The sequence below is a fragment of the Bombina bombina genome, chromosome 1 (assembly GCF_027579735.1).
Source record: "Bombina bombina isolate aBomBom1 chromosome 1, aBomBom1.pri, whole genome shotgun sequence".
In the NCBI taxonomy this organism is placed as follows: Eukaryota; Metazoa; Chordata; class Amphibia; order Anura; family Bombinatoridae; genus Bombina; species Bombina bombina.
This window is the reverse complement of record NC_069499.1, coordinates 1340748102-1340770377: the sequence shown is the minus strand read 5'-3', so window position 1 is coordinate 1340770377 and position 22276 is coordinate 1340748102. Positions and strand designations below refer to the sequence as shown.

At 39.5% G+C, this 22276-nt stretch overlaps 1 protein-coding gene across 1 annotated transcript in view; it reads left to right on the top strand.

Annotated features, from left to right (window-relative positions):
• The window catches only part of USB1 (U6 snRNA biogenesis phosphodiesterase 1), a 598389-nt gene extending 576745 nt beyond the window's left edge, over positions 1 to 21644 (top strand). Inside the window, exons 5-7 of the mRNA XM_053702597.1 lie at positions 595 to 700; positions 12895 to 12978; positions 21207 to 21644. Of these exons, the coding sequence (XP_053558572.1) occupies positions 595 to 700; positions 12895 to 12978; positions 21207 to 21311 (295 nt within the window). The 3' untranslated portion in view covers positions 21312 to 21644. The remainder of the gene's footprint in view (positions 1 to 594; positions 701 to 12894; positions 12979 to 21206) is intronic.
• The last annotated feature ends 632 nt before the right edge of the window (positions 21645 to 22276 follow it).

Here is a 22276-nt window from a genome sequence, read left to right as displayed (position 1 = left end):
CGTGTAGCACAAGACCTGCTACAAAAGGAATGGACACACTAAGAAGTGAACTTGAATTCAAGAAATATATTTAAGACTTCTAACAGGTTACGTGTTTCTACGGATCAACCACCTTCAAGAGCGAGTTATCCTCAATAAAAAGACTGAGATTTAGAAAATTATTTCCTTGTTTTCATTACTCTTGTTCACCGATGATCTCCGGTTTAAAAAAACTAATACCAAAAAAAAAAAAAATAAGGTTTGCTTTGGGCAAGTTTTTAAGAAACAGCAATGTATTTTTTTTAAACAGGTTAAAGGGACAGTAGTGACAAAATGTAACTTTCATGATTTAGATCAAGCATGACATTTTAATGAAGTTTTTCTAATTTACTTTTTAATAACACATTAGCTTAGTTCTCTTGATATCTTAGCAAGGTTTACTCTACAGCAGCAGTATTTGGACATTTTATAATAAAAGTAGTTGGAAAATCATTCACATGTTGTATAATGTGTGTAAAAGGTCATATAGTAAACCTGCTATAATATTGATCTATAGTCATCCAGCCTTACATAAAATCTGTGTCATTTTCATATGCTTTGATCTTACTCTCACAGGACTTTCTTGGGCTTAGAAGTCACTGTGGGGATGGATAATCTCTTGGAAGTAGTGTCAGAAGTGGATAAATCATTGCAGGAGTTTAAGCTGCAGACTTTTTACCAGGTGAGCAGATTTGTCTGGAAATTATCTTTGGTCTAACTCTTGAGCACTGGTTTTCAAACCTGTCCTCAGGCCTCCCCAACAGGCCAGGTTTTCAGGGATTATCATGTTTACTAAGCAGCTGATTATTTCACCTGTGCTCCAGTTCAGATATCCTCAAAATGTGGCCTGTTAGGGAGACCTGAGGACAGGTTTGAAAACCAGTGATCTAGAGAGCATGGGGCTCCAGCCTTTATACAATGGATTTTTTTCTTCTGTACATTGAGCCAGTGAACAATTCTATAGGAAGAACTTATCAAGCTGCTTTTGCAGCTCCTTACACATTGCTGTGCAAGGCTCCTCATATTATCCTCTATTAGGTGGTGGAGATAAATTACCTAGAACCCACTAGTTTTGCTTACAGGCCCTGCTCTTGTTTTATTGCAGGATTGCCTGCAGCTTGATAAAGTATTCCTATGAACATTTGAAATGTGCTGTAGTAAAATACAAAGCACTGTTTATGCTTACTCAAGTGCCACCAAATCTATTTATACACAAAGAACCAAACATTTGCAATGTTCTGCACATAAGAAACCTGAGATGAGGTAGAATTCCATGCTAAATACCATAGTTTAGGCGCAATGATTATGTACAAGTTGGCGGACTTGAGAGCCTGATTATAAGCCATGGTTTGTCGCTTTGTGGTTTCTGGACGTTTGATTGGTCAATTTATTTTAGAACAATGTCTACTGAAAATAGGGAAGGCTTTAAAGGCACATGGCACTCAAAAATTGTTTATCATGCACACAAAAGAGCATAAAACGCCAATTTTTTCTTTTGTGGATCAGATAGAGGATACAATTTTCAACAACTTTGCAATTTACTTCTATTATTAGGTATTTTGTTATCCTTTGTTGAAAAGCTCAGAAGCGTGCATTGTCTGCAGCACTATATAGCAGCAGCTTTGCAACAGTTATACATTAGCAGGAGCACTAGATGGCAGCACTATTTCCGGTCATGTAGTGCTCCAGACATGTGCATGCTACCGATCTAGATATCTTTTCAACAAAGAATAACATGAATCATGAGAGATTTTTTGGGTTTCATATCCCTTTAACATTAAAATATTTTGCATAAAAAAATGTTAGGCCTCTATAAATTTGATATGAAACTAACATGAAGTGCATGATTGTGTACTACTGAGTCCTGAGACTCTACTGCTCATTGGCTGATAGCAGTGGCGTATTTAGGTTTTATGCTGCCCTAGACACTCAAAATTCTGCTGCCCCCCCTCACCACCAAGATTTTGGCCTTTTTTTGCTCAGAGAGTAACGTAATTTTTTTAATGGCATTTCCAAAGTAAATGTTCACCATATATGGCTTATTACGGTGAGTGCCTCCCCTTTGCCTGTTTACTATTTATGTCTTTTGAAGTGCACCACGGACGTTAATCTATTGAAAGTGTGTGCTGGTTCCCCTCTGCATAATAAATATATAATATATATATATATATATATATATATATATATATATAATATATATATATATATATATATACAGACACACATATCTATCTATTACTGCAATATATGTAAAAACCAAACACAGATTTAAATTTTTCCCCAAACACAATACTGAGTGCTGAAAGCCAACAGAACTAAAGGCCAATAGCTAGCTGAATAAATGAAAGTTTCAGAGTTACCTCTATAAGCACTCTCTTATTATACCCCCATATAATGTAAGCTCCTTGGGCAAAAATCTCCCATTATATACTTGAATAATACTTACTCTAAAATAACAAACATTTTGCTGCCCCCCTCCAATCTGCTGCCCTAGGCAAGTGCCTTGTTTGCCTAGCGCCAAAATATGCCCCTGGCTGATAGGGACAACTCACAAAGAAAAAAGTTGGTTTTATTCAGCAAAACGTAATGAGATACATTCTGAAATATTCTTAGATGGTGCAGAAAAAAAATAGTATAATGTGCTGTATTTTTGTCCCCACATATATCTGGTTAAAGGGACATAAAAGCAAATTGAAGGTGGCGGAGCTAAGCGGGCATCCAAGATGGCCGCAACACATTAGAGCTCCGTGACCCGCGGGTCGACCCAGAAACCAGCTCAGCCTCGGCAGTTTTCACCTGCTAATGCCATGTCTGGATTTGAAGCTCATACCCCCCCAGACCTGCAAGGTAACACTTCTGGATGCCGGATTAACGGACCTCGGGTGAAACCCGACAGCCAACATAACATTCCCGGGCCTGAACACGGCTCAGCAGCATCCTCAGACAGACGTCGTAAGCCTCGTCCTTTCTCTGTTAAATTGGAAAGCGTGGCCACAGGTGATGAAGAGTTACGACCAGAGTGCGGAACTAATGAGGTGAATTCTGCCTAGTAACTAACACTGCACAAACTTTACAAGTAAAAAGCAGGTACATATGATAAAAGCAAAATACATCCTGGGGATGGCGCTCAGGTTGGACTGAAGTGGGGTGGTGGAAAAAACTGATATATGCCTACTATATGGTTTATCACACAGTGTAACAGACATAGATGAATGTGGTGCTCTTTTGCTAAAATACTGCATTTCCGCTGATACTCATTAGCATGCTATGCTAACATAGGAGGTCATCTAGAGCGCCATGTGGGCAAGCTAAGCAGCATTACATAAGCAGTTAAATTCAGGTTTTTCAATCAGGAACACAGACAACACCTATCATTTATACAAGCAAGGATGTCGCAGCGGAAATCTAAAGTAGACAGACCTAAGAATACCCAGCCTGCAGCACGTAGCTCAGTTAACTCATTTTTTAAACTATCTGACCATAGTAAATCTGCAGCAAATGGATAGAGCAAGAGGATGAGGACTCTAACATCCAGCCCTTAATGATAATACTACACGCACGACTCAGGGGTCCCCCTCGGAGGGAAAACAGACACTCCTGTCACACTGCAAGCCATTGAAAAGCTAATCGATCAAGTGAAATCTTGTATCAAGGAGGAGTGTGCAGGCCTCAAGAAGGATCTTAATGATCTGTGTCACAGGGTGGGAAATACTTGAAAGAGGAGACAGCTGAAACTAAGCACAACTACTCCGAATTGGCAGGACAATTCATCCCAACATCACCAGCAAATAATTGACCTAGAAAATAAGGTTGATGACCTCGAAAACAGGACACGGCGGCTGTAACCTTGCGGTTCCGTTGGCATACCTGAGGATATACAGGGGCCAGCCATTCCTGACTTTCTTCAGGCACTATTCGAAGAGTTAGCAAAAGAAACAAGATGTCGACATGTCAACCATACTTAGAAAGAGCCCACCGTGCTTTTAGACCGAAAAACCGTCCGATTCTCAACCCCCAAGGGACATCATTGTTTGTTTTTCAAACATATAGACACAGAGAGCTGATATACAACCTTGCTAGAAATCACTCTGTCATAAAATCCAAGATGCTCAGGATACAAATTTTTCAAGATCTTTCTATGAAAACCTTGCAGAAAAGGCGTGACTTTGCCCCACTTACACTACACACCTCAGGAACTTGAAAATTGCTTATAGGTGGGGTTTTCCAGCCTCAGTGATAACCTCCAAAGAATGGCAGAAGATTTGAGTGCAACAACGATAGAGGACATAGCCCCCTTTTGCAAATCATTGGGAATCCCAGCTCCACGCTCCCCATCAGCAAATGAATGCCCCGAAGAGCACTCCTCTGATCCCCCAAGGCCACAAGAGAGTCGTGGGTCGGAAGACAAAAGAAGGGGGCACTAAGCAAACACTCCCACGATTCCCCCAAAAGAGCAAAAAACGCTTGAACTCATCCTGCTGTGTCTGACCACCGTAAGTCTGCTAACCACAGGTGACTGATTATTTCAACTTCTCTTGAAACTGCATCTATGGCCCTGTCTAGCGCCTGATACCACTACTGGCCCCATTGGGACGTCATAGGTGTTAATAATCCTAATCTAGGCCATTTGTGACCTTTCTCTAGCTCAACGTCTCTATTGTTACCCTATACATAATAGAGCCCAGTTGGGCTCTGGGAGACTCACTTAGGTTTTTATAGTCTAACTACAAGTTCAGAGTAGTTTAAGAACTGATTAGAGTTAGACCTCGTCTGTACTTATCTCATTAGATTATAAGATTATACGAATGCAATACAGCGGTCTCCTCTACTGGACATGCTGCCTTGTAATATGTTGACAGTTATGTTTTAGTCTTTTTGTTTCATGTTCTTTATGTATTGTTGACTTAACTATACTCGAAAAATGTAAGTTACACTTTAATTGTGATTTATTCCTTACCCTCTCCCCCTCTTCCCTCCCCCCCCTTCCCTCCCGCCTCCTTATTAACATTGAAGTGTATGAAATGTAATTGTCAGGGTTTATGATTGTAAATAACTTCCCTTTTTTTTTCAGTAATAAGGTTTCTGGTCGCCCACGGCTACTGGCCCCTCCACCTTTTCCCTTCTTTCTTCTCTTTCCATTAACACTCACACTCCAGAGGCATTTAGCACTCCTCTGGTTTTCCCCTATTCCCTACCTTCTTTCCATATTCCCCCCACTCCCGACAATCCACACGTATCACAGAACATTGTAAGGTAGATTGACATTAGTCTAAGAGAGAGAGCAACTGTTAGCCCTAATCACATCTCGCCGCCGCATCTAGAGTAATTATGTGTCCTGGGACCCAAACTAATACCATCTCTATAGCCACCGCAAAACGTGAAGGGCTTCTCTCCGCAGAAAAGCGTTCAATAGCACTTCATGATTTTTTCAAGAAGGGGTGGATATTATTCTTACACAAGAGACACATTTCCGTAAAAGAAACGAGCCTATAGTGTCCAAACGCTACTACAACCCAACATTTTTTTTAGTTCTGGGCCCTAACAGGAAAAATGTGGTCGGCATATCATTCAGACGCAATATACCTTTTGAACTTATACAACAACAAAGCGATAGAGAGGGTAGAATGATCATCGTGGTCGGTCTCCTATTTGGCCTGCCGGTCACGATTGTCAATGTTTATGCACCTAACAGGCCTTCCCCACTATTTTTAAGTCAATAACTAATGCAGTTTTAGATATAGCCAAGGGACCAGTGTTCCTTGGAGGCGATCTAAATGTCTCTGTTTGCTCTTCCATAGATACCCACACAGGCAGATCCTATATAAGAGCTAGTCAAATCAAGGCAAATTGGACTACACTAACTAAATTGACACTTTTTTTTTTTTTTTATAATCAAAGATTTTTATTTAGGTATTTAGCATGACAAGAAAATTACTGTAGTTACATACAAAACATCCTTGGTATGTGAAAATCTGACCATATACAACATAAAGGAAAACACAAACACAAAATACAGATATCTTCACAGGTGATACATTCGTAAAACATATACTTGCAAAAACTAAACTTGGAGACCCAACTAAACAAATTTAATGTATATATTCCAAATACTTCTGTTGGTATATGATACCCATTTTTTTATATTTTTATAAGATTAAGTACGTAAACCTCTCAAGTAAATATTCCGCCTAATAGCATGAATTCTAAAGTCCATTTGTGGATAGAATTAACAGATAAATTATCATAACAGTTGTATGAGAGGATAATATAATTTAATGTAGATTTAGTCATTGCTGAATGAGTGGTCAAAAAGACCTGTTACAGATACCCAGAAACATCCTTAAACTGTCACAAAGGAAACTCCTCCATGTTTTGTTGCTTTGTTTCACAATACCTAATGGCATATAATAATTCTTTATTTATACACTATGAGGCTCTTGGGACTGTATGAAATTAGCTTTTCAATAAATGTCTATACCTCTCTCCATGAGGTTTAATATACACCCAGAACGCTGGGGGAAAACTTTGTGTAAGGTTAATTATTAGAAATGCGTCATAAAATAGATGTTCTTATGAGCTTAAGTCAAAGCACTCACTCCAGCAGACCTAATAATATGCAAGATAAAATTTTTTAGTGGGTTAGAAGGAATCTGTACACATTTTAAAAGGAAAGCCTTCTTGCACATTTATCATTACCTCTTCTAAACAAACTATGAGTCAGAAACATAAGGTTTGCGCATATAAGAGATAATAGCAACCAATGTTTCTGAACACACACCCTCGGCATGCCTGGCAGAGTTTGTATATAACATCGATAACAAACATGTACACTTATCCTATAATCCCCCTTCATGTGACAAATGGTAACGCTGAGTATAAGATTGTGCGAAAAATAAAAAAGAAACAAAGACATGACAATATTATATACGGCATATAGCAAAGAGGACTCAGAATACTAGATGTACCCCCTCAACTTAAATGTTCAAAACCCACAACACTCTGAAAGTCTAACGCTAATGTGGAAAGCATGGTAGCCACTGCAGAGCGTCCAGTCCTAACCAACACCAACTCTTGTGCGGCGATTGATATAAAGGTGGTGCCCAGCACGCAAAGCTGTAAAGCCAGATCCTGGTTACTTACAAAAGACATGATGAGCCATAATTGCTTACACCACAATATCTCCAGGCTGTCGCTCCCCTGTATGCTGCTGGCTAACATTTTCAGCGCTTCTGGGAGCCCGGTAGTATCCGATAGACTCCTTTCCTGTCTGTTTGCAAAGCCCTCATTACCCCTGCAGGGACCGGCCGCTTCCCCACCTAGGGGAGCCGAGGGCAACCGACGAGTTCATCTGTGCGCTGTTTTCTCAGACATGGAACTTTTCAGTGCCGGAGCTTGAAGTGCTAGGCCAAAGCGGTGCCACACCACATGTGAGATCGGTCTAGGTCGCAGGTCTGCATATTCATCGGGCCAAGTAGTACCCGTAATCTCCCGCATGTCATCTTGTGTCTTTGTAGATGAGCCTACCAGCGCTGATGCTCTGCAAATGTTTCTCAGGTCCGAAAACCTGCAGTCTATAAGTGATCCCAAGGCCTCTAGTTTAGCTTGCAATGTAGTATGGAAGTCTTCCATATCATCTACTTTATGTGATGTTCTGGCTTAGGGTATTAAAGGATAGCAGATTAATACTGCTCTATTCGAGTGAATAAAGTACTCGATGGGGGGTGATGCATGCGTATGATGAATTTGTGGCCTAGTTTCCAAGATCAATTTGTTTGAACCCAGCAAAGAATATCAAGCAATTTGAGATGACATTCAGCTCCTTTTAGTCTCCAATGTTAGCTTAATATCTTGTAGCATAAAATGATAATTTTGAGAGGAGATATATAATATAAATTTAAATCCACTTGAGGAGCTTCATGCAATTGCTGCTGATCATGGCCACCGCTCAGACACGCCCCCCAAATTGACACTTTTTGATACCTGGAGAATTGCGCACCCTACTCAAAGGGACTACACCTTTTTTTCCCATCCACAACGTAATTATACAAGAATTGACTATATCTTAGTCAGTCAAAACTTACTGTCGTCATTAACAGCCTCGCAGATCTCCCACACTGCGTGGTCAGATCACAGCATGGTCCTCAGTACCTTTGCTTGGTCTGCAAGACCTGTTAACAGGACTCATTGGCGGTTAAAACGAGGCTATTCTTTCTGACCCTTTGACAATAGAACATATCTCTAAGAGTACTGCAGAATTCTTCCATCTTAATGATCCACAAGACACCTCTATCTCTAACAACTGGGAAACCTATAAAAGCTATATTAGGGGAGACCTTATCAAACATACGGCAAGACTTAGGAAGATTAGATCAACACAATTTAATACATTGTCAGCAGCTCTAACAACTGCGGAACACTGTCATAAACAGAACCCGACCTCTGACCAAACATTAGCAAACCTTCAGAAAGCCAGGGAAAATATGAATAGATATTTAACGCAGTACGCACAGTTGCGAACACTTACTTATCTAATTCCTCGGGTGCACCCAGTAATAAAGTAGAAGACATAGCTGACAGCTTTGTGTCCTTTTATAAATCCCTATATAACCTGCAAACTTCTAACTACCCAGATAAAATGCAAGCCATTACGCAATATCTCTCTCAAGTGAACACTCCAACCTTAGCAGACGAGGATATAGATCTTTTGAATTCCCCATTCACCTTACAGGAAATTCATAATATAATCAAAATGTTACCATCGGGCAAGTCTCCTGGCCCTGACGGTCTCACCTCAAAATTCTACCAATTACTCATAGGTCATCTAGGTAACCCATTGCTAGAGCTTTTTCAATCTATTGATCAAAATAAACACTTCACACAACCCCTCCTTGAAGCAACGATCACAGTTATACCCAAGCCGGGAAAACCCACGGACAAAGTTAGTAACTACAGACCTATCTCCTTAATCAACTTAGATGTAAAAATTTACGCAAAACTCCTTTCGACTAGACTAAACAAATTTCTCCCCAATTTAATTCACCCTGATCAGGTAGGATTTATCCCTGGCAGGGAGGCTAAAGACAACTCAACTAGACTTCTTCACACACTTCAAATAGCAACAGATAATGGTACTCCCCTACTTCTACTGTCTACAGATGCAGAAAAGGCCTTTGACAGGGTGGACTGGGATTTCATGTGGTCTGCCCTGTCAAAGTTTGGTATTCCCAATAATTTTATTACACGAATACGAGCCCTTTACAATAAACCATCGTCCAGAGTGCGAGTCAATAATACCCTCTCCCAACCATTCCAAATAAGTAACGGTACGAGGCAAGGCTGCCCACTCTCGCCGTTGCTGTTTGCCCTGACGGTAGAAATACTGGCGATCCAAATTAGGACACATCCCGACATTGTTGGCATAGGCTTGGGAGACATAACACAGAAATGTTTATTGTTTGCTGACGATATCATTCTAACACTACAGTCTCCTCTCTCCTCCATACCTGCCTTAACCCAATTACTGAAGGACTATAAATCGGTTTCCAACTTCTCAATAAACACGGATAAATCAGCGCTGGTTCCGGTTAATCTATTGGAAACTGAGAAACAATTTCTCTCCCAGAACACAGACTTTCTAATTTCAGACAGATTAATATATCTGGGACTCACTATTTCAGACAACCCCAACAACCTCTTTGACCTTAATTATATTCCACTTCAAACAGAAATATCAAAACTTTTAGAAACCTGGCACAAACATAACCGACTCTCTTGGTTGGGCCGCATTAGCGCTGTCAAGATGACAATAGCACCTAAGTACCTATATCTCTTTCAAACTCTCCCTTGCACACTACCAGATAGATATCTTATAACACAGCAGCGCATGATAAATTCCTTTATCTGGGCCCATAAAAAACCGAGAGTCACAAAACATACCTTATATTTAGATAAAGAAGACGGGGGGCTGGGGGTTCCAAATCTTGCCAACTATTACAAAGCAATCCATCTAAGCCGCATTGTATCATGGAATCACAACTCACAGTCCAAGTTATGGGTGGCGACCCGAGGCCTACTTATCCAATTTACTACACATGAGAGATGTGTGCTGGGTTACCCAAGCAACATCGGTCCCCTCTACTATACCGAAATAAATACATTAAAAACACTCTTGACATATGGGACAGGGGTATTAAAAGAAACTACTTGTATCTCCAGCCCTATCTCACCTCTAACGCCTTTACTTAATAATTCTCTCTTCCTGGGAAAAACAAATCCTACTACCGCCCGAAAATAAGGGGATACTCACTAATGTACCCATTTACTTATTAGTTAAGAGCGGTAGTCTCAAAAGTATGATTACGCTTAAGGAAGAAATAGGTCCCCCCTTTCACCAATGGTTCTCATACCTCCAAACCAGTAATGTTATCATGTCTAGTACACATAAGCCCATGTTTCTTAGATCACTGACTAAGTTTGAGCACCTAAATATCTCCCCCGAAATAGGCAGAGCACATATTTCCATCATCTATAAACTACTGAGGGGTTCCTTTCCGGACAAAAGACCTACCTACATTAAACATTGGGAATCAGAGCTCCCTACACCATTTTTCCGACCAAACATGGAGGAAAATCTTTCTTTCAACAGCAAAATCCTCTATAGCCCCTAACATACTAGAGCTGAACTACAAGATTCTATTCTGCTGGTATCTTACCCCACAAAAGTTAAGATCAATGTACCCGAATGCGTCACCTAAGTGCTGGAGGGGCTGCGGCGAGATAGGCAGTCTATCACACATCTGGGTCTCGTGCACACACCTTAAATACTTTTGGGCCCAAATAGGTACTCACATAGACACAGTAATAGGTCACACTGTTCATATGTCTCCTTCTCTGATACTACTAAACCATTACCCAAAGTTGGGCTGTAAACTTCGGCTAAAACTTTTGCAATGTATGTTGAATTGCGCTAAACGCCTTATACCACGTTTTTGGAAAAAGCAACAAGTTCCAACCTTTAATCAATGGCGACAGGAAGTCGCTCATGTGCTAGCTCTCGAAAAGATTCATTACAGCTATTCTGGGAGAAAAGACTTTATTTTGGATGTAATTTTTTATGGGAACAAACTGTACATGAATCTGGGCTAATGCCTTCATAATGTAATGATGTCTTGCCTAATGTGATCCTTATGTAGTGGATTTGATCTTTCCCTAATTCCTTTTCCTATTCTTTTCCCTACCCGTATTACCAATACCTCTCTCTACACTCATTTGTTTAGTATTGGTCAGGGAATACAATGTTAATTTCCTTGAAATGTCCTGTAATGTTTCTTTAAGTTTCTGTTACCAAAGAAAATCAATAAAAATATTTAAACGAAAAAAAAAAAAGCAAATTGAAATGCAGATTAGTGTATTTCAAACTCGCGTAGAAACATTTTGCAATATGTTTCCATTTGCTGAGATGCTTCCCAGAACAAAACAAATTGCTTTTGTGATAACCCTCACAGCTGACACAAATGTGCTGGATGCACACCACTAGGTTAAAGGAAACTAAAACCCATATATATTCTTTTGTGATTCAAATAGAGCATACAACTTTCTAATGTACTTCTATTATCAATTTGCTTTATTCTCTTGGTATCGTTTATTGAAGGAGCAGCAATGCACTACTGGGAGCTAGCTAACCACATTGTAAAAGTCAATGACAAGAGGCATATATGTTAAGCCACCAATCAGCAGCTATCTCCCAGCTTCTGAGCCAATCTAGGTATCCTTTTTAACAAAGGAAATCAAGAAAACTAAGCAAATTAGATTATAGACGTAAATTGTATGCTCTATCTGAATAATGAGAGAACATTTTTCGGTTCCATGTGCCTTGGGAAGTTATTACAAGGTTTGATATATTTTTAGGAATCCGTCTAGAATCTCAAACGTATTACATCCCTTTAAGATGAGCCTATACTTTTCTTAGTGTGGTTTCTTTATGACTGTGGTAACCTAGTTTCTCAAAAAAGAAAAGGAATTTGGATTGCACTATGTCTAATGCAAAAGCCAGACCTTGTATAACAATTACTGCAATGTTCTTGTCTTGTTTACATTAGTCTTAAAGGGACAGTATACACCCATTTTCATATATCTGCATGTAATACACTACTATAAAGAAGAATATGCACAGATACTGATCTAAAATTCCATTATATTATAACATTTGAAAAACTTACTTAGAAACTCCCAGTTTAGCTCTGTTGATGAGGTTAGGCTGGGGAAAAAAAAAGAAAGAGCAGACCCCCCCCCCACACCCTGCATATGAAAAGACAAATAACATAAACAGGAGCCAGCAGGAGTCTGTATACATCTGACACTTTAGGGTTTGGTTAGAAGTCTGAAAATCAGCACTATGTTATTAAGCAAAACTATACATTGTTACAAAAAATTCCCATATCGGCTATATAAATGGATCATCTACAAAACATTTATGAAAAGAAAAATCTAGTGAACAATGTCCCTTTAAAGTGAAGGTAAACTTTGGTGAATGAAAGCCCATTTTTTAAAAATACTATTAAAAACAGGGGCACTTTTTTTACAAGGCAGCCGTTTTGTTAAAAAAAATTACCTTTTTTTCTTTTCACAGCCAGAGCAGCTTCCCACATAGAGATCCTCTATTCACACGTCAGCAATGATTAATCCGACTTCCTCCAATCACAGCTTTCCCCCCAGGGTAGTCATTGTCTGAGGCCATAAGACATATTGCACTTTATTGTTTTGTTTCTATTCTGATAGTTATGTAAGACATGCAGGAGTTTTGCCTGTAACCTTAAAAGTTTCTCTAGTTAAATGTTCAGAGAATAAATGGTAGTAACAGGTTCTTTATTTCTGTAGAACCCATCGTTCCATGTGAGCCTGGCGTGGTGTGTGGGGGACGTGTCTGCAAAGTTAAATCCTAACTGTGTTACTTTGCTACAGGTAAGCATGCCAGCCCTCTTCCTCACACACAAAGAACCAATGCAGAAAATTAGTTTGTCATCAATGAAAAACAGAATTATAAATGTGATTAGATCACGTCACTGCTGCTCTTCACTTTGGGGTATCACCCACACAACACTTATTTAAAACTTGGCGGCCGCTCTTGATGTTAGACTCATTTTAGAACTGGATTTCTTGTTGTGAAAGTGCAACACACTAAAGATCTGGTTTTCCACAGATCTTAGTGTGTTGCTTTTTCACAACAAGAAATCCGGCTTCGAGAGGCCGCCGCCTTCCGCATTTGGATGCTAACAAAGCATTTAACTGCCCATGCCTATTTAATACCTTATTTTCTAACAGAATATTCAATAGAAATATTTTGAATTAAAGGGACATTAAACACCTCTTGCTTCTGTGTAAAATATTGAGTTTATTCCACTCTTTCTAGAGATGCCCAAAAGAAAATTCTGTAACCTAGGTTTTCAAAGTGCTGCAAATCGAATAACTGGTTAAGGCAATTTGCAGCATTTTCAAAACCTAGGTTTTTGGCCTCTCTAGGTAGCGTAAGACAGTTGTTTTTTTGTTTTGTTTTTTACACCAAAGCAGGAGGTGTTTAATGCTGTTTTAAGAAATAATATTTTAATGAATGAATATTACTACAATGTGTAACACTAAAACCTTTTATACATCATATAATGCAGTTTAAGTGTAATTGGTATTACATTTTTTAATAAGAAAATTAAAGTAACCGATACAGATAGATTTATACGTATAATCACACTGTAATATTGTACAAAAACAGTCATTTAAAATAATTCAACACAGGACTGTAAATACATAAGAAGTAGTGTTCTTAATAATGTCTATAAAGGATAGACACTATCTATAATCTATACCATTTATTATAAGCCCTCATGTATAATAGGCATATATAAAGTGCTATTATTGTAAGGTCATGCTGCTAACAGATAAAATAGGGAAGAACAAGGAACAAAGTAGGTAATCTACAGTAAACTCCAGTGTTCCGGAAATTAACCAGGCAAGATCGCTACCATCGACAATCATAATACCTCTAGATGGCTCTGCTCCAATAAAACTCTACTTTAAAGGGACAGTATACTTGAAAATGTTATTGTTTAAAAAGATAATCCCTTTATTATTATTATATAATACTGTTATATTAATATACTTTTTACCTATGTGATTACCTTGTAATTAAGCCTCTGCTTACTGCCCCCCTTATTTCAGTTATTTTGACAGACTTGCATTTTAGCCAATCACTGCCCTCTCATAAGTAACTCCACAGGAGTGAGCACAATGTTATCTAAATGACATACATGAACGATTAAAAAATACACGGAGATAAAGGCGACCTGCAGGGGCTTAGAAGCAGGCAGAAATTTAGAGATTCAAAGGTTATAAAGTATATTAATATAACAATGTTGGTTGTGCAAAGCTGAGCTGGGGAATGGGCGGTAAAGGTGTTATCTTTTTAAACAATAACAATTTTGGAGTAGAAAATTATGGAATGTGTCATATAGTGAAGATTTTTTTCAACTCCAGTGCACAGGGTTGGATTTTCATATCTGAACTAGAGCACAGGTGAAATAATCAGCTGTGGGTGAGAGCAGGTTAGTAACCATGGTTACTGATCAGCTGATTATTTCATCTGTGCTTTAGTTTAGATATGAAAATCTGTTCCGCTAGCGTGCCCTGAGCACTGAACTATAAAAACACTGATATTATAGGGTATACTTATGAAAAGCATCTTTCTTTCCTATGGCATGGAGAGTCCATAATTTCATTTCAATTACTAGTGGGAATTCAACTCCTGGCCAGCAGGAGGAGGCAAAAAGCAACCCAGCAAAGCTGTTAAGTGTCACTTCCCTTACCCATAATCCACAGTCATTCTCTTTTGCCTCTGTCACGGACGGATGTGCGAAGTTGGTGTCTGAAGATATATTTAATCCTTTCATGAGTACTTTTCCCTGCAAGCAAGGATTGGGGCTATGTTGTGTCCATGTCAATCTCTTTAGTAAGAGTAATGGTGGCTTTTAGCAGTTGGAAGACGGCCTAGTAGTCTTTGCTTACCTTCCAACATTTATGCTATCCCTCTATAGAAAACCAGGGTTGGTTACTCTTTCTTTTTCTTCAGGTCATCTGCCAGAGTCCAGTTGGGTCTGATATACCTGAAGAGCTGTCTACTGCCCTGCAGCTGGATCCACAGGTGCTTTTATCTTCCATAGTTGGAGGGACTCAGCACATTAGAAGTTAAATTCCTCTGTGAAAATCATATGGGACTTATTTATCCTTTATATACAGGATTTCTTTTTGGCAGCAACTGCCAGGGAACTGATCTGCTTCAGGGGCTTAAGTGATTATTGCATCTTTTTTTTTTTTTTTTTTTATAAGTCTGGGCATGTGAGACTCTTATGGGATTTGTATTGTCCTCTGCAGACTGTATATTGAGAGGAACTCTTAAGCATGGTGGAAACATTGTGAAGTTTTTCAGCCGGTTTGATATTTATCCGGCATTTACTTTATGGCGGCATTTGCCTTATTTAGATTACTTCTTAGCATAGTGGCCGTCTGCTTTTTTATGGCGCGGTTTCTTTTTCTAGGTGCGATCACGTGATCACTCTCCACTGTTCATTTTCGGCTGCTCTCCTTGCCGATTTGGAAAGCGGAGCTGTGTAGGTCAGCTCAGATTTTCAGCGGGTAGCTGAGAAGAGCCAATCGCTTGTTTAACAGTTTCCTCAGTTACACCAGAGGGTTACTTTTTCCTCAGTTTGAAAAGTCATTGTGAGGAAAACTATAGTATAAGTAAAAGTATTTTGGTGCCATTGTTTTTTCTGGAACCGCCACTAGACGGAGGCAAAAGTTTTAAAACTGAAATTTTTGGAGGCCGGCAATGTAAAGCGGGTAGGAAAGACAAAAAGGGTTAATTAGGTGCAATGGGTTTCAGACTCGGATTTCTACACTTGACAGTGTATCTATACTCCTAATAAAAAAAAATTACTTAGGGAGTGTTTTTTGGTGACATCTTTATTATTTACACTCTAATAAAGTTTTGAATCCTATGGGTATCTGGTGTCAGGATGTTTTCTGAAAAGGATCCTACTTTGTTTGTTAACCAATGCTTATACTACTTGGAGGCTCAGAAATACTCCTATGCAGTTTTTTATTCCACATGCTTAAATAGAATGTAAATGTTTTAAAGGATCTGATACCATATCAGTGCCATTTATTTCTCAGGTTAATATTGCCCGTGCCATGCCTCAAAAGTCCCAAGCTTTAGCAGTTTTTCGCATTCAGTGCCCTGCCTTTCCTCTTATCTAGTTCCAGGGGGTGTTTTATTTACCAGGAGTTTCTGCAGCTTTGTCAGTCTTTCCCATTACTGGGAAGAGATAGAGGAAAACTAAGAATTTATCTAAATCAAAGAATCTTACTCCGCTAGATCTGCGTTTGTCAGCCTCTCTCGGTTCTGAAAAGGATCATTCCTCAGTGGCTCTGAGGGTAAGATCTCTGATTTTAAGACTCCTGTTGCTAGTATAGCATATCCAGAAAAGGTTAATTTTTAGATTTAAGCTGGAGCTCCTCCATTTACTCTTAAAGGAGGTTATAACTACAATGGAGGACTCTGTTTCTTTCACAGAGACTCCTTAAAAGTTTACAAGCTTATCTGAGTTTTTGATATCACTCCTACATCTGTAAAGGTTTTTCCAGTTTCAGATAGTATATTGAACATTTTAGCACAGGAATTGGAAGATCCGGGGATTTCTTTCTCCCCATCCCCTGTTTTTAAGAAAATATTTCCTGTTGCTGACTCTGTGCCTAAGGCGCTATTTTCAAGAGAACTGCTTTTATCCCTTGAGGATAGTTCCTATTTCAAGGGCCCTATGGATAAGAAGCTGGAAGCTTATTTAAGAAATATGTATATTCATCAGGGTCTTCTTATTGGTGCGACTTGTCGTCCTCATTTTGGAGGAGACTACCATAGAGGAGATCCAGGATAGGCATAGGATCAAGGCTCTTTACCTAGCTAATATTTTATTGTGATGCCAGCATACAAGTTGTTAGGCTGGGAATCAATATTCTAGCTTTGCAGTTTTCTTCTTGCAGAATTCCTTGACTAAAGGTTTTGGTCTGCGGTTGTAACATCCAAGTTCAAACTTTTGTCTTTATCTTTTCGTCCCGTTTGTAACTTTAAGGGACAGAAATCTCTCTCCTCTTCTTTCAAGCCGGAGCAACCTAGGACTTCATGGAGGTCTAGCCAACCTTGGAATAAGACCTAAAGTCCAAGAAGCCTTCCTCTGGGTCTAAGTCAGCATGAAGGGACCGCCCCCTATCCTCTCTTGAATCAAGTAGGGGTTAGGTTTCCTTCCTTTTGACAGGCTAGGACCCGCAAAGGCCCAGATCTTCGGGCGGTGGAAGTAGTTTCCTTCCTGTCAAGTCCTGTCCTTCTAGGGGCAGATTTATCCTTCAAGGTTATTAGTAAACCAGGTGAAGAGAGAAACCTGCTTAATCTGTGTTAAAGTGATGGTCAATTTCGATGAATTAGTGCCCGGTTTTTAATAATCCTATTAAAAACAAGGGCACTTAAATCAAAATTGACATTTCACTCGTTTTCTTCTAAAACTTAGCTTTTAATCCTGACAGGAAGCATATCTTAATGTTCCCATTCACTGGGAACATCTCCAATTTCTGTGTTTTGCCTTTCTAGTCAAACATTGTCAGTTTGTTGCCTTTCCCTTTCGCTTTGGCTACTCAAATCTTTACAAAAGTTCTAGGTGCCTTTTTGACGGCGGTCAGATCTCAGGAAATAGCGGTGGCTTCATTCCTTGATGACTTCTTGGTTCAGAACGCCATCTTTTCAGTTATCGAGATCTCATTTTGAGATGCTGTTGTCTATGCTACGTTCCCACGGGTGGAAAGCTAATCTGGATAAGAGTTCCCTTGTACCATCCTCCAGGGTGTGTTTCTTGGGATCGATTTATAGTCCCTCTGTCTGTGAAGTTTTTTCTGATGGGTGTCAGAAAATCCAAACTTCTTGCCTTTTACTTTAGTTCTCTATCCGCCCATCAGTGGCTCAGTGTATAGAAGTAATTGGTCAAATGGTTGCTTCCCTGGATATTATTCCAATTTCTAGTTTCCTTCTAAAACTCTACAGTTATGCATGCTCAGACAATGGAACGGGATCCACTTGGATCTCTTGCAGAGGATAGTTCTAGACCCCCTAACTAGAGACTCTCTATCTTGGTGGATGTCACAAGTCCATCTGTCTCAGGGTACCTGCTTCCTGAGTCCATCCGGGATGATTTTGACCACAGATGACAGCCTGTCAGGCTGGGGAGCAGCCTGGGGTTTTTTAATTGATCAGGGTCTTTGGACTTGAGAGGAATCTTCTCTTCCCATAAACATTCTAGAGTTGGGAGCAATCTTCTCTGTTCTATCAGCCTAGCCTCAACTAAGCCCGGTTTATCAGATTCCAATCAGACAACATCCTTGGTGGCATACATCATCCACCAGGGAGGAACTCGTAGTTCGTTAGCTGTGAAGAAGGATTTTTGCATTCTCTCACGATTGTTTCCACTCTGCCATCCACATCCCAGGGGTGGTCAACTGGGATGCGGATTTCTGAGCAGCCAGACCTTTTTTTCCTGGGGAGTGGGTTCTCCTCCAGGAAGTATTCTCAATGATAACCCTCAGGTGGGGGGGGTTCCGGAGTCGGATCTTATGGCGTCGCGCCTAAACGCCAAGCTTCCAAGGTACAGTTCAAGTGATACACAAGCCGCTCTGATTGACGCTCTGACGGCGCCTTGGAACTTCAGTCTTGCATCCTGTTCCCTCCGTTTGCTCTTCTTCGTTTCAAGCAGGAGAGGGCGTCAGTGATTCTAATAGTGCCTGCCTGGTCTTGCAGGATCTGATTCACGGATTTGGTTAAGATATCATTTTTTTTTTCCCCCTTGGAGGTTGCTTTTTTGGAAGGACCTTTTTCTTCAAGGTCCCTTCCTCCACCCAGATTTAGCTTCTCTGAAGCTGATTGCTTGGAGATTGAATGCCTAGTTTTACTAGGTGTGGTTTTTTCTGAAAAGGTCATGGATACCATGCTTCAGGCTCGTAGCCTGTTTTCTCGTAAGATTTACCATTAGGTATGGTGTAGATACCTTTTTATTGGTGTAACTCAAAGGGTTTCTTAAGCCAGGGATAAGGGTACCCTGATTTTTGTTTTTTCTTCAGGATGACCTGGAGAAAGGTTTATCAGTCAGCACTGTTGGGTCTGATTTCTGCATCTTTTGTTCACATGTCTGGTGGATTAGCCAGATGTTCTATCTTTTGTGCAGGCCTTGGCAGATTCAGGCCTGTGTTTAATCCTGTTGCTTCCTCTTGGAATTTTAATCTTAAAGTTTCTGCTGCAGGCTTCGTTTGAGCCTATGCATGCAGTTGATGTTAAATTGTTATATTGGAAGATTTTATTTCTTCTTGCTATTTCTTCGGCTCACAGAGTTTCCAAGTTTTCGGTTCTGCAGTGTTCCCCCTTTTCCTATTTTTCTTGCGGAGAAGGTGGTTCTTTGTACTTGTTGGGATTTCTTCCCAAGGTAGTATCGGATCTCAATTTCTAACTGAACATTGTTGCTCCTTTATTTTGTCCTATTCCTTCTTCTCAAGAAGGTTTCCTGTTGCATAGCCTGGTTGTTGTACATGCTCTAGATTGTTTCTTTTAAGCAACTATAAGATTTCGGCAATCATTTGCTGCCTTCATTTTTTTTTCTGTGGCAAGAGTAGGGATAAGAAGACCTCTTCCACTTCTTCTTTTTCTCTGATTGGTTTGCTTATGAGACAGCTTGACTATAGCCTCTTGAAAGACTTATGGCTCATTCTACTAGGGCTGTTTCTTCTCCTGGGCTTTCAAAATTGAAGCTTCTGTGGAGCAGATCTGCAAGGCGGCCATTTGGCCCTCTTTACACACTTTTTCCGAATTCTACAAAATTGGTTCTTTTGCTGAGGCTTCCTTTGGGAGAGAAGTTCTTCAAGCGGTGGTGCCTTCTGCTTAGGTCTGCCTGTCTTGTTTCTCCCTCCCTTTCATTCTGTGTCCTCTAGCTTGGGTATTGGTTCCCACTAGTAATTGGCATGAAATCGTGGACTCTCCATGCCATAGGAAAGAAAACAAAATTTATGCTTACCCGATACATTTCTGTCATTCCGGGCATGGAGAGTCCACGACCTGCCCTTTATTTACATTTAAGATGGCCCTTTTTTTGGTACAAACCTCAGGCACCTCTATACTTGTGTTATCGTCTTTTTACATTTTCTTTCGGCCGAATGACTGGGGATTATGAGTAAGAGAAGTGACACTAAACAGCTTTGCTGGGGTGCTCTTTGCCTCCTCCTGCTGGCCAGGAGTTGAATTCCCACTAGTAATTGGAATGAAATCGTGGACTCTCCATGCCCAGAAAGAGAGAAATTTATCAGGTAAGCATAAATTTAGTTTTTCTGCATATAATCCTGTGACAATCGGTTGAAAGCTATTGCACCCTAGGTTGCTCAATGTCCATTTTTGAATCATAGTTAATAATTTTAGTATGTTGTTATATATGCTAAGGATTTTTTGTGTTTGTTTTCTATAGGTACCTTTTTATTATATACGTTGACTTGATAAATTTAATATGCAATTTGTTCTAATGGGAATGTTTTCTGCACTCAAACTTTCTTCCCTTTATCTGTGGCCCTGAGGGACACTGAACCCAAATTTTTTCTTTCATGATTCAGACAGAGCATGCAATTTTAAGCAACTTTCTCATTTACTCCTATTATCATATTTAATTAATTTTCTTGGTACGTTTATTTGAAAAGCAAGAATGTAAGTTTAGATGCCGGCCCATTTTTGGTGAACAACCTGGGTTGTCCTTGCTGATTGGACAGCACCAATAAACAAGTGCTGATCATGGTTCTGAACCAACAATTTGCTGGCTCCTTAGCATAGATGTCTTCTTTTTCAAATAAATATTGCAAGAGAAAGAAGAAAAATTGATAATAGAAGTAAATGAAAAAATTGCTTAAAATTGCATGCTCTATCTGAATCATGAAATAAAAAATGTGGGTTCAGTGTCCCTTTAAGATTGTTTTTATGGGGATTCAGTCGCTTGGGCTGCCCACAAACTCCCTAATTGTTCACATCACATTACCTTGCAATCCCAACTTATTTGTGTGTATTCTGCTTGTTACAGAGAGCACTAGACAGATTTGAAGACTCTGGCACCCTGACACGCATCTATACAGAGGAGATTCGCTGCAAGTCTGGGAACAAGACTTTCTGTATCCCGCTACAATGAAGCAGGCACACAAGTTTCTTGTTTCTCTTGGCCAAGTCACAAAGCAAAGCCACTGTGCTAAAGGTGCTGCATATTCTGCAAAAGGAGAAATATGTTCTAAACCTTGTACCAATTTACCGTTCATCAGAATTTTGTAATAACTTATTTTGTATGGAAATAGCAAACCTCTTGTATATGTATTGTCATATGTTGTCAGATTAATTTACACAGTGTGGGTATCTTTAGAAATAACAAAATGCATATGTACAGACATTCTATTAATATTTTATACTTCCTGTGGAATATCAAAAATGTTAAAAAATAAAAATGTTCAACACATATATAAATTAAGAAGTCTAGTATAGAGTTTATTACATAAATATTTTTCCTTTTTTGTATACGTTGTGAATAGTTTGCTATCCTTTATCTTGGCTTTCCCTGGTAATAGCAGCAAAGTACAGAAAACAGTGGGTGGGAAAAATACAAAGTTAAACTGCTAAACACAAAGATTATTCAAGATAATACTGAAGACAAAATCTTGCAACTGAATTTGGCAGAAGACTTGGGTACATCAAGTGTGATAGTACTTCCAGACCCCCACCTGCCAAAATTGTCCAGGTGTGGCATCTGCCTCAAAATCCCTTGATGTTACAATTGCCCTTATGGAATATGCAGAGGCCAACTTTAAATGGTAAACTTTGTAGGTGTTCCTTTAGGAATGAAGAACAATTGATTTGTCTTACAGATAGACTGTGTCCTCTTGTAATAGACATGTAGTGTACGACATCAAGACAATAGAGAGGTTTACCCTGCACTTTTTGCTTATTTGGGCAGAAAGATGGTAGAACAATGTCTTTACTTCTGTGGAAATCAGACACACTTAGGAAGAAATTCAGAAACTGTTTGTAGAATGAACTTATCCTGATGGAAGACAATAAAATGTTACTTAATGGAAAGGGCCTGTAGTTTAGAAACATGTCTGCCCA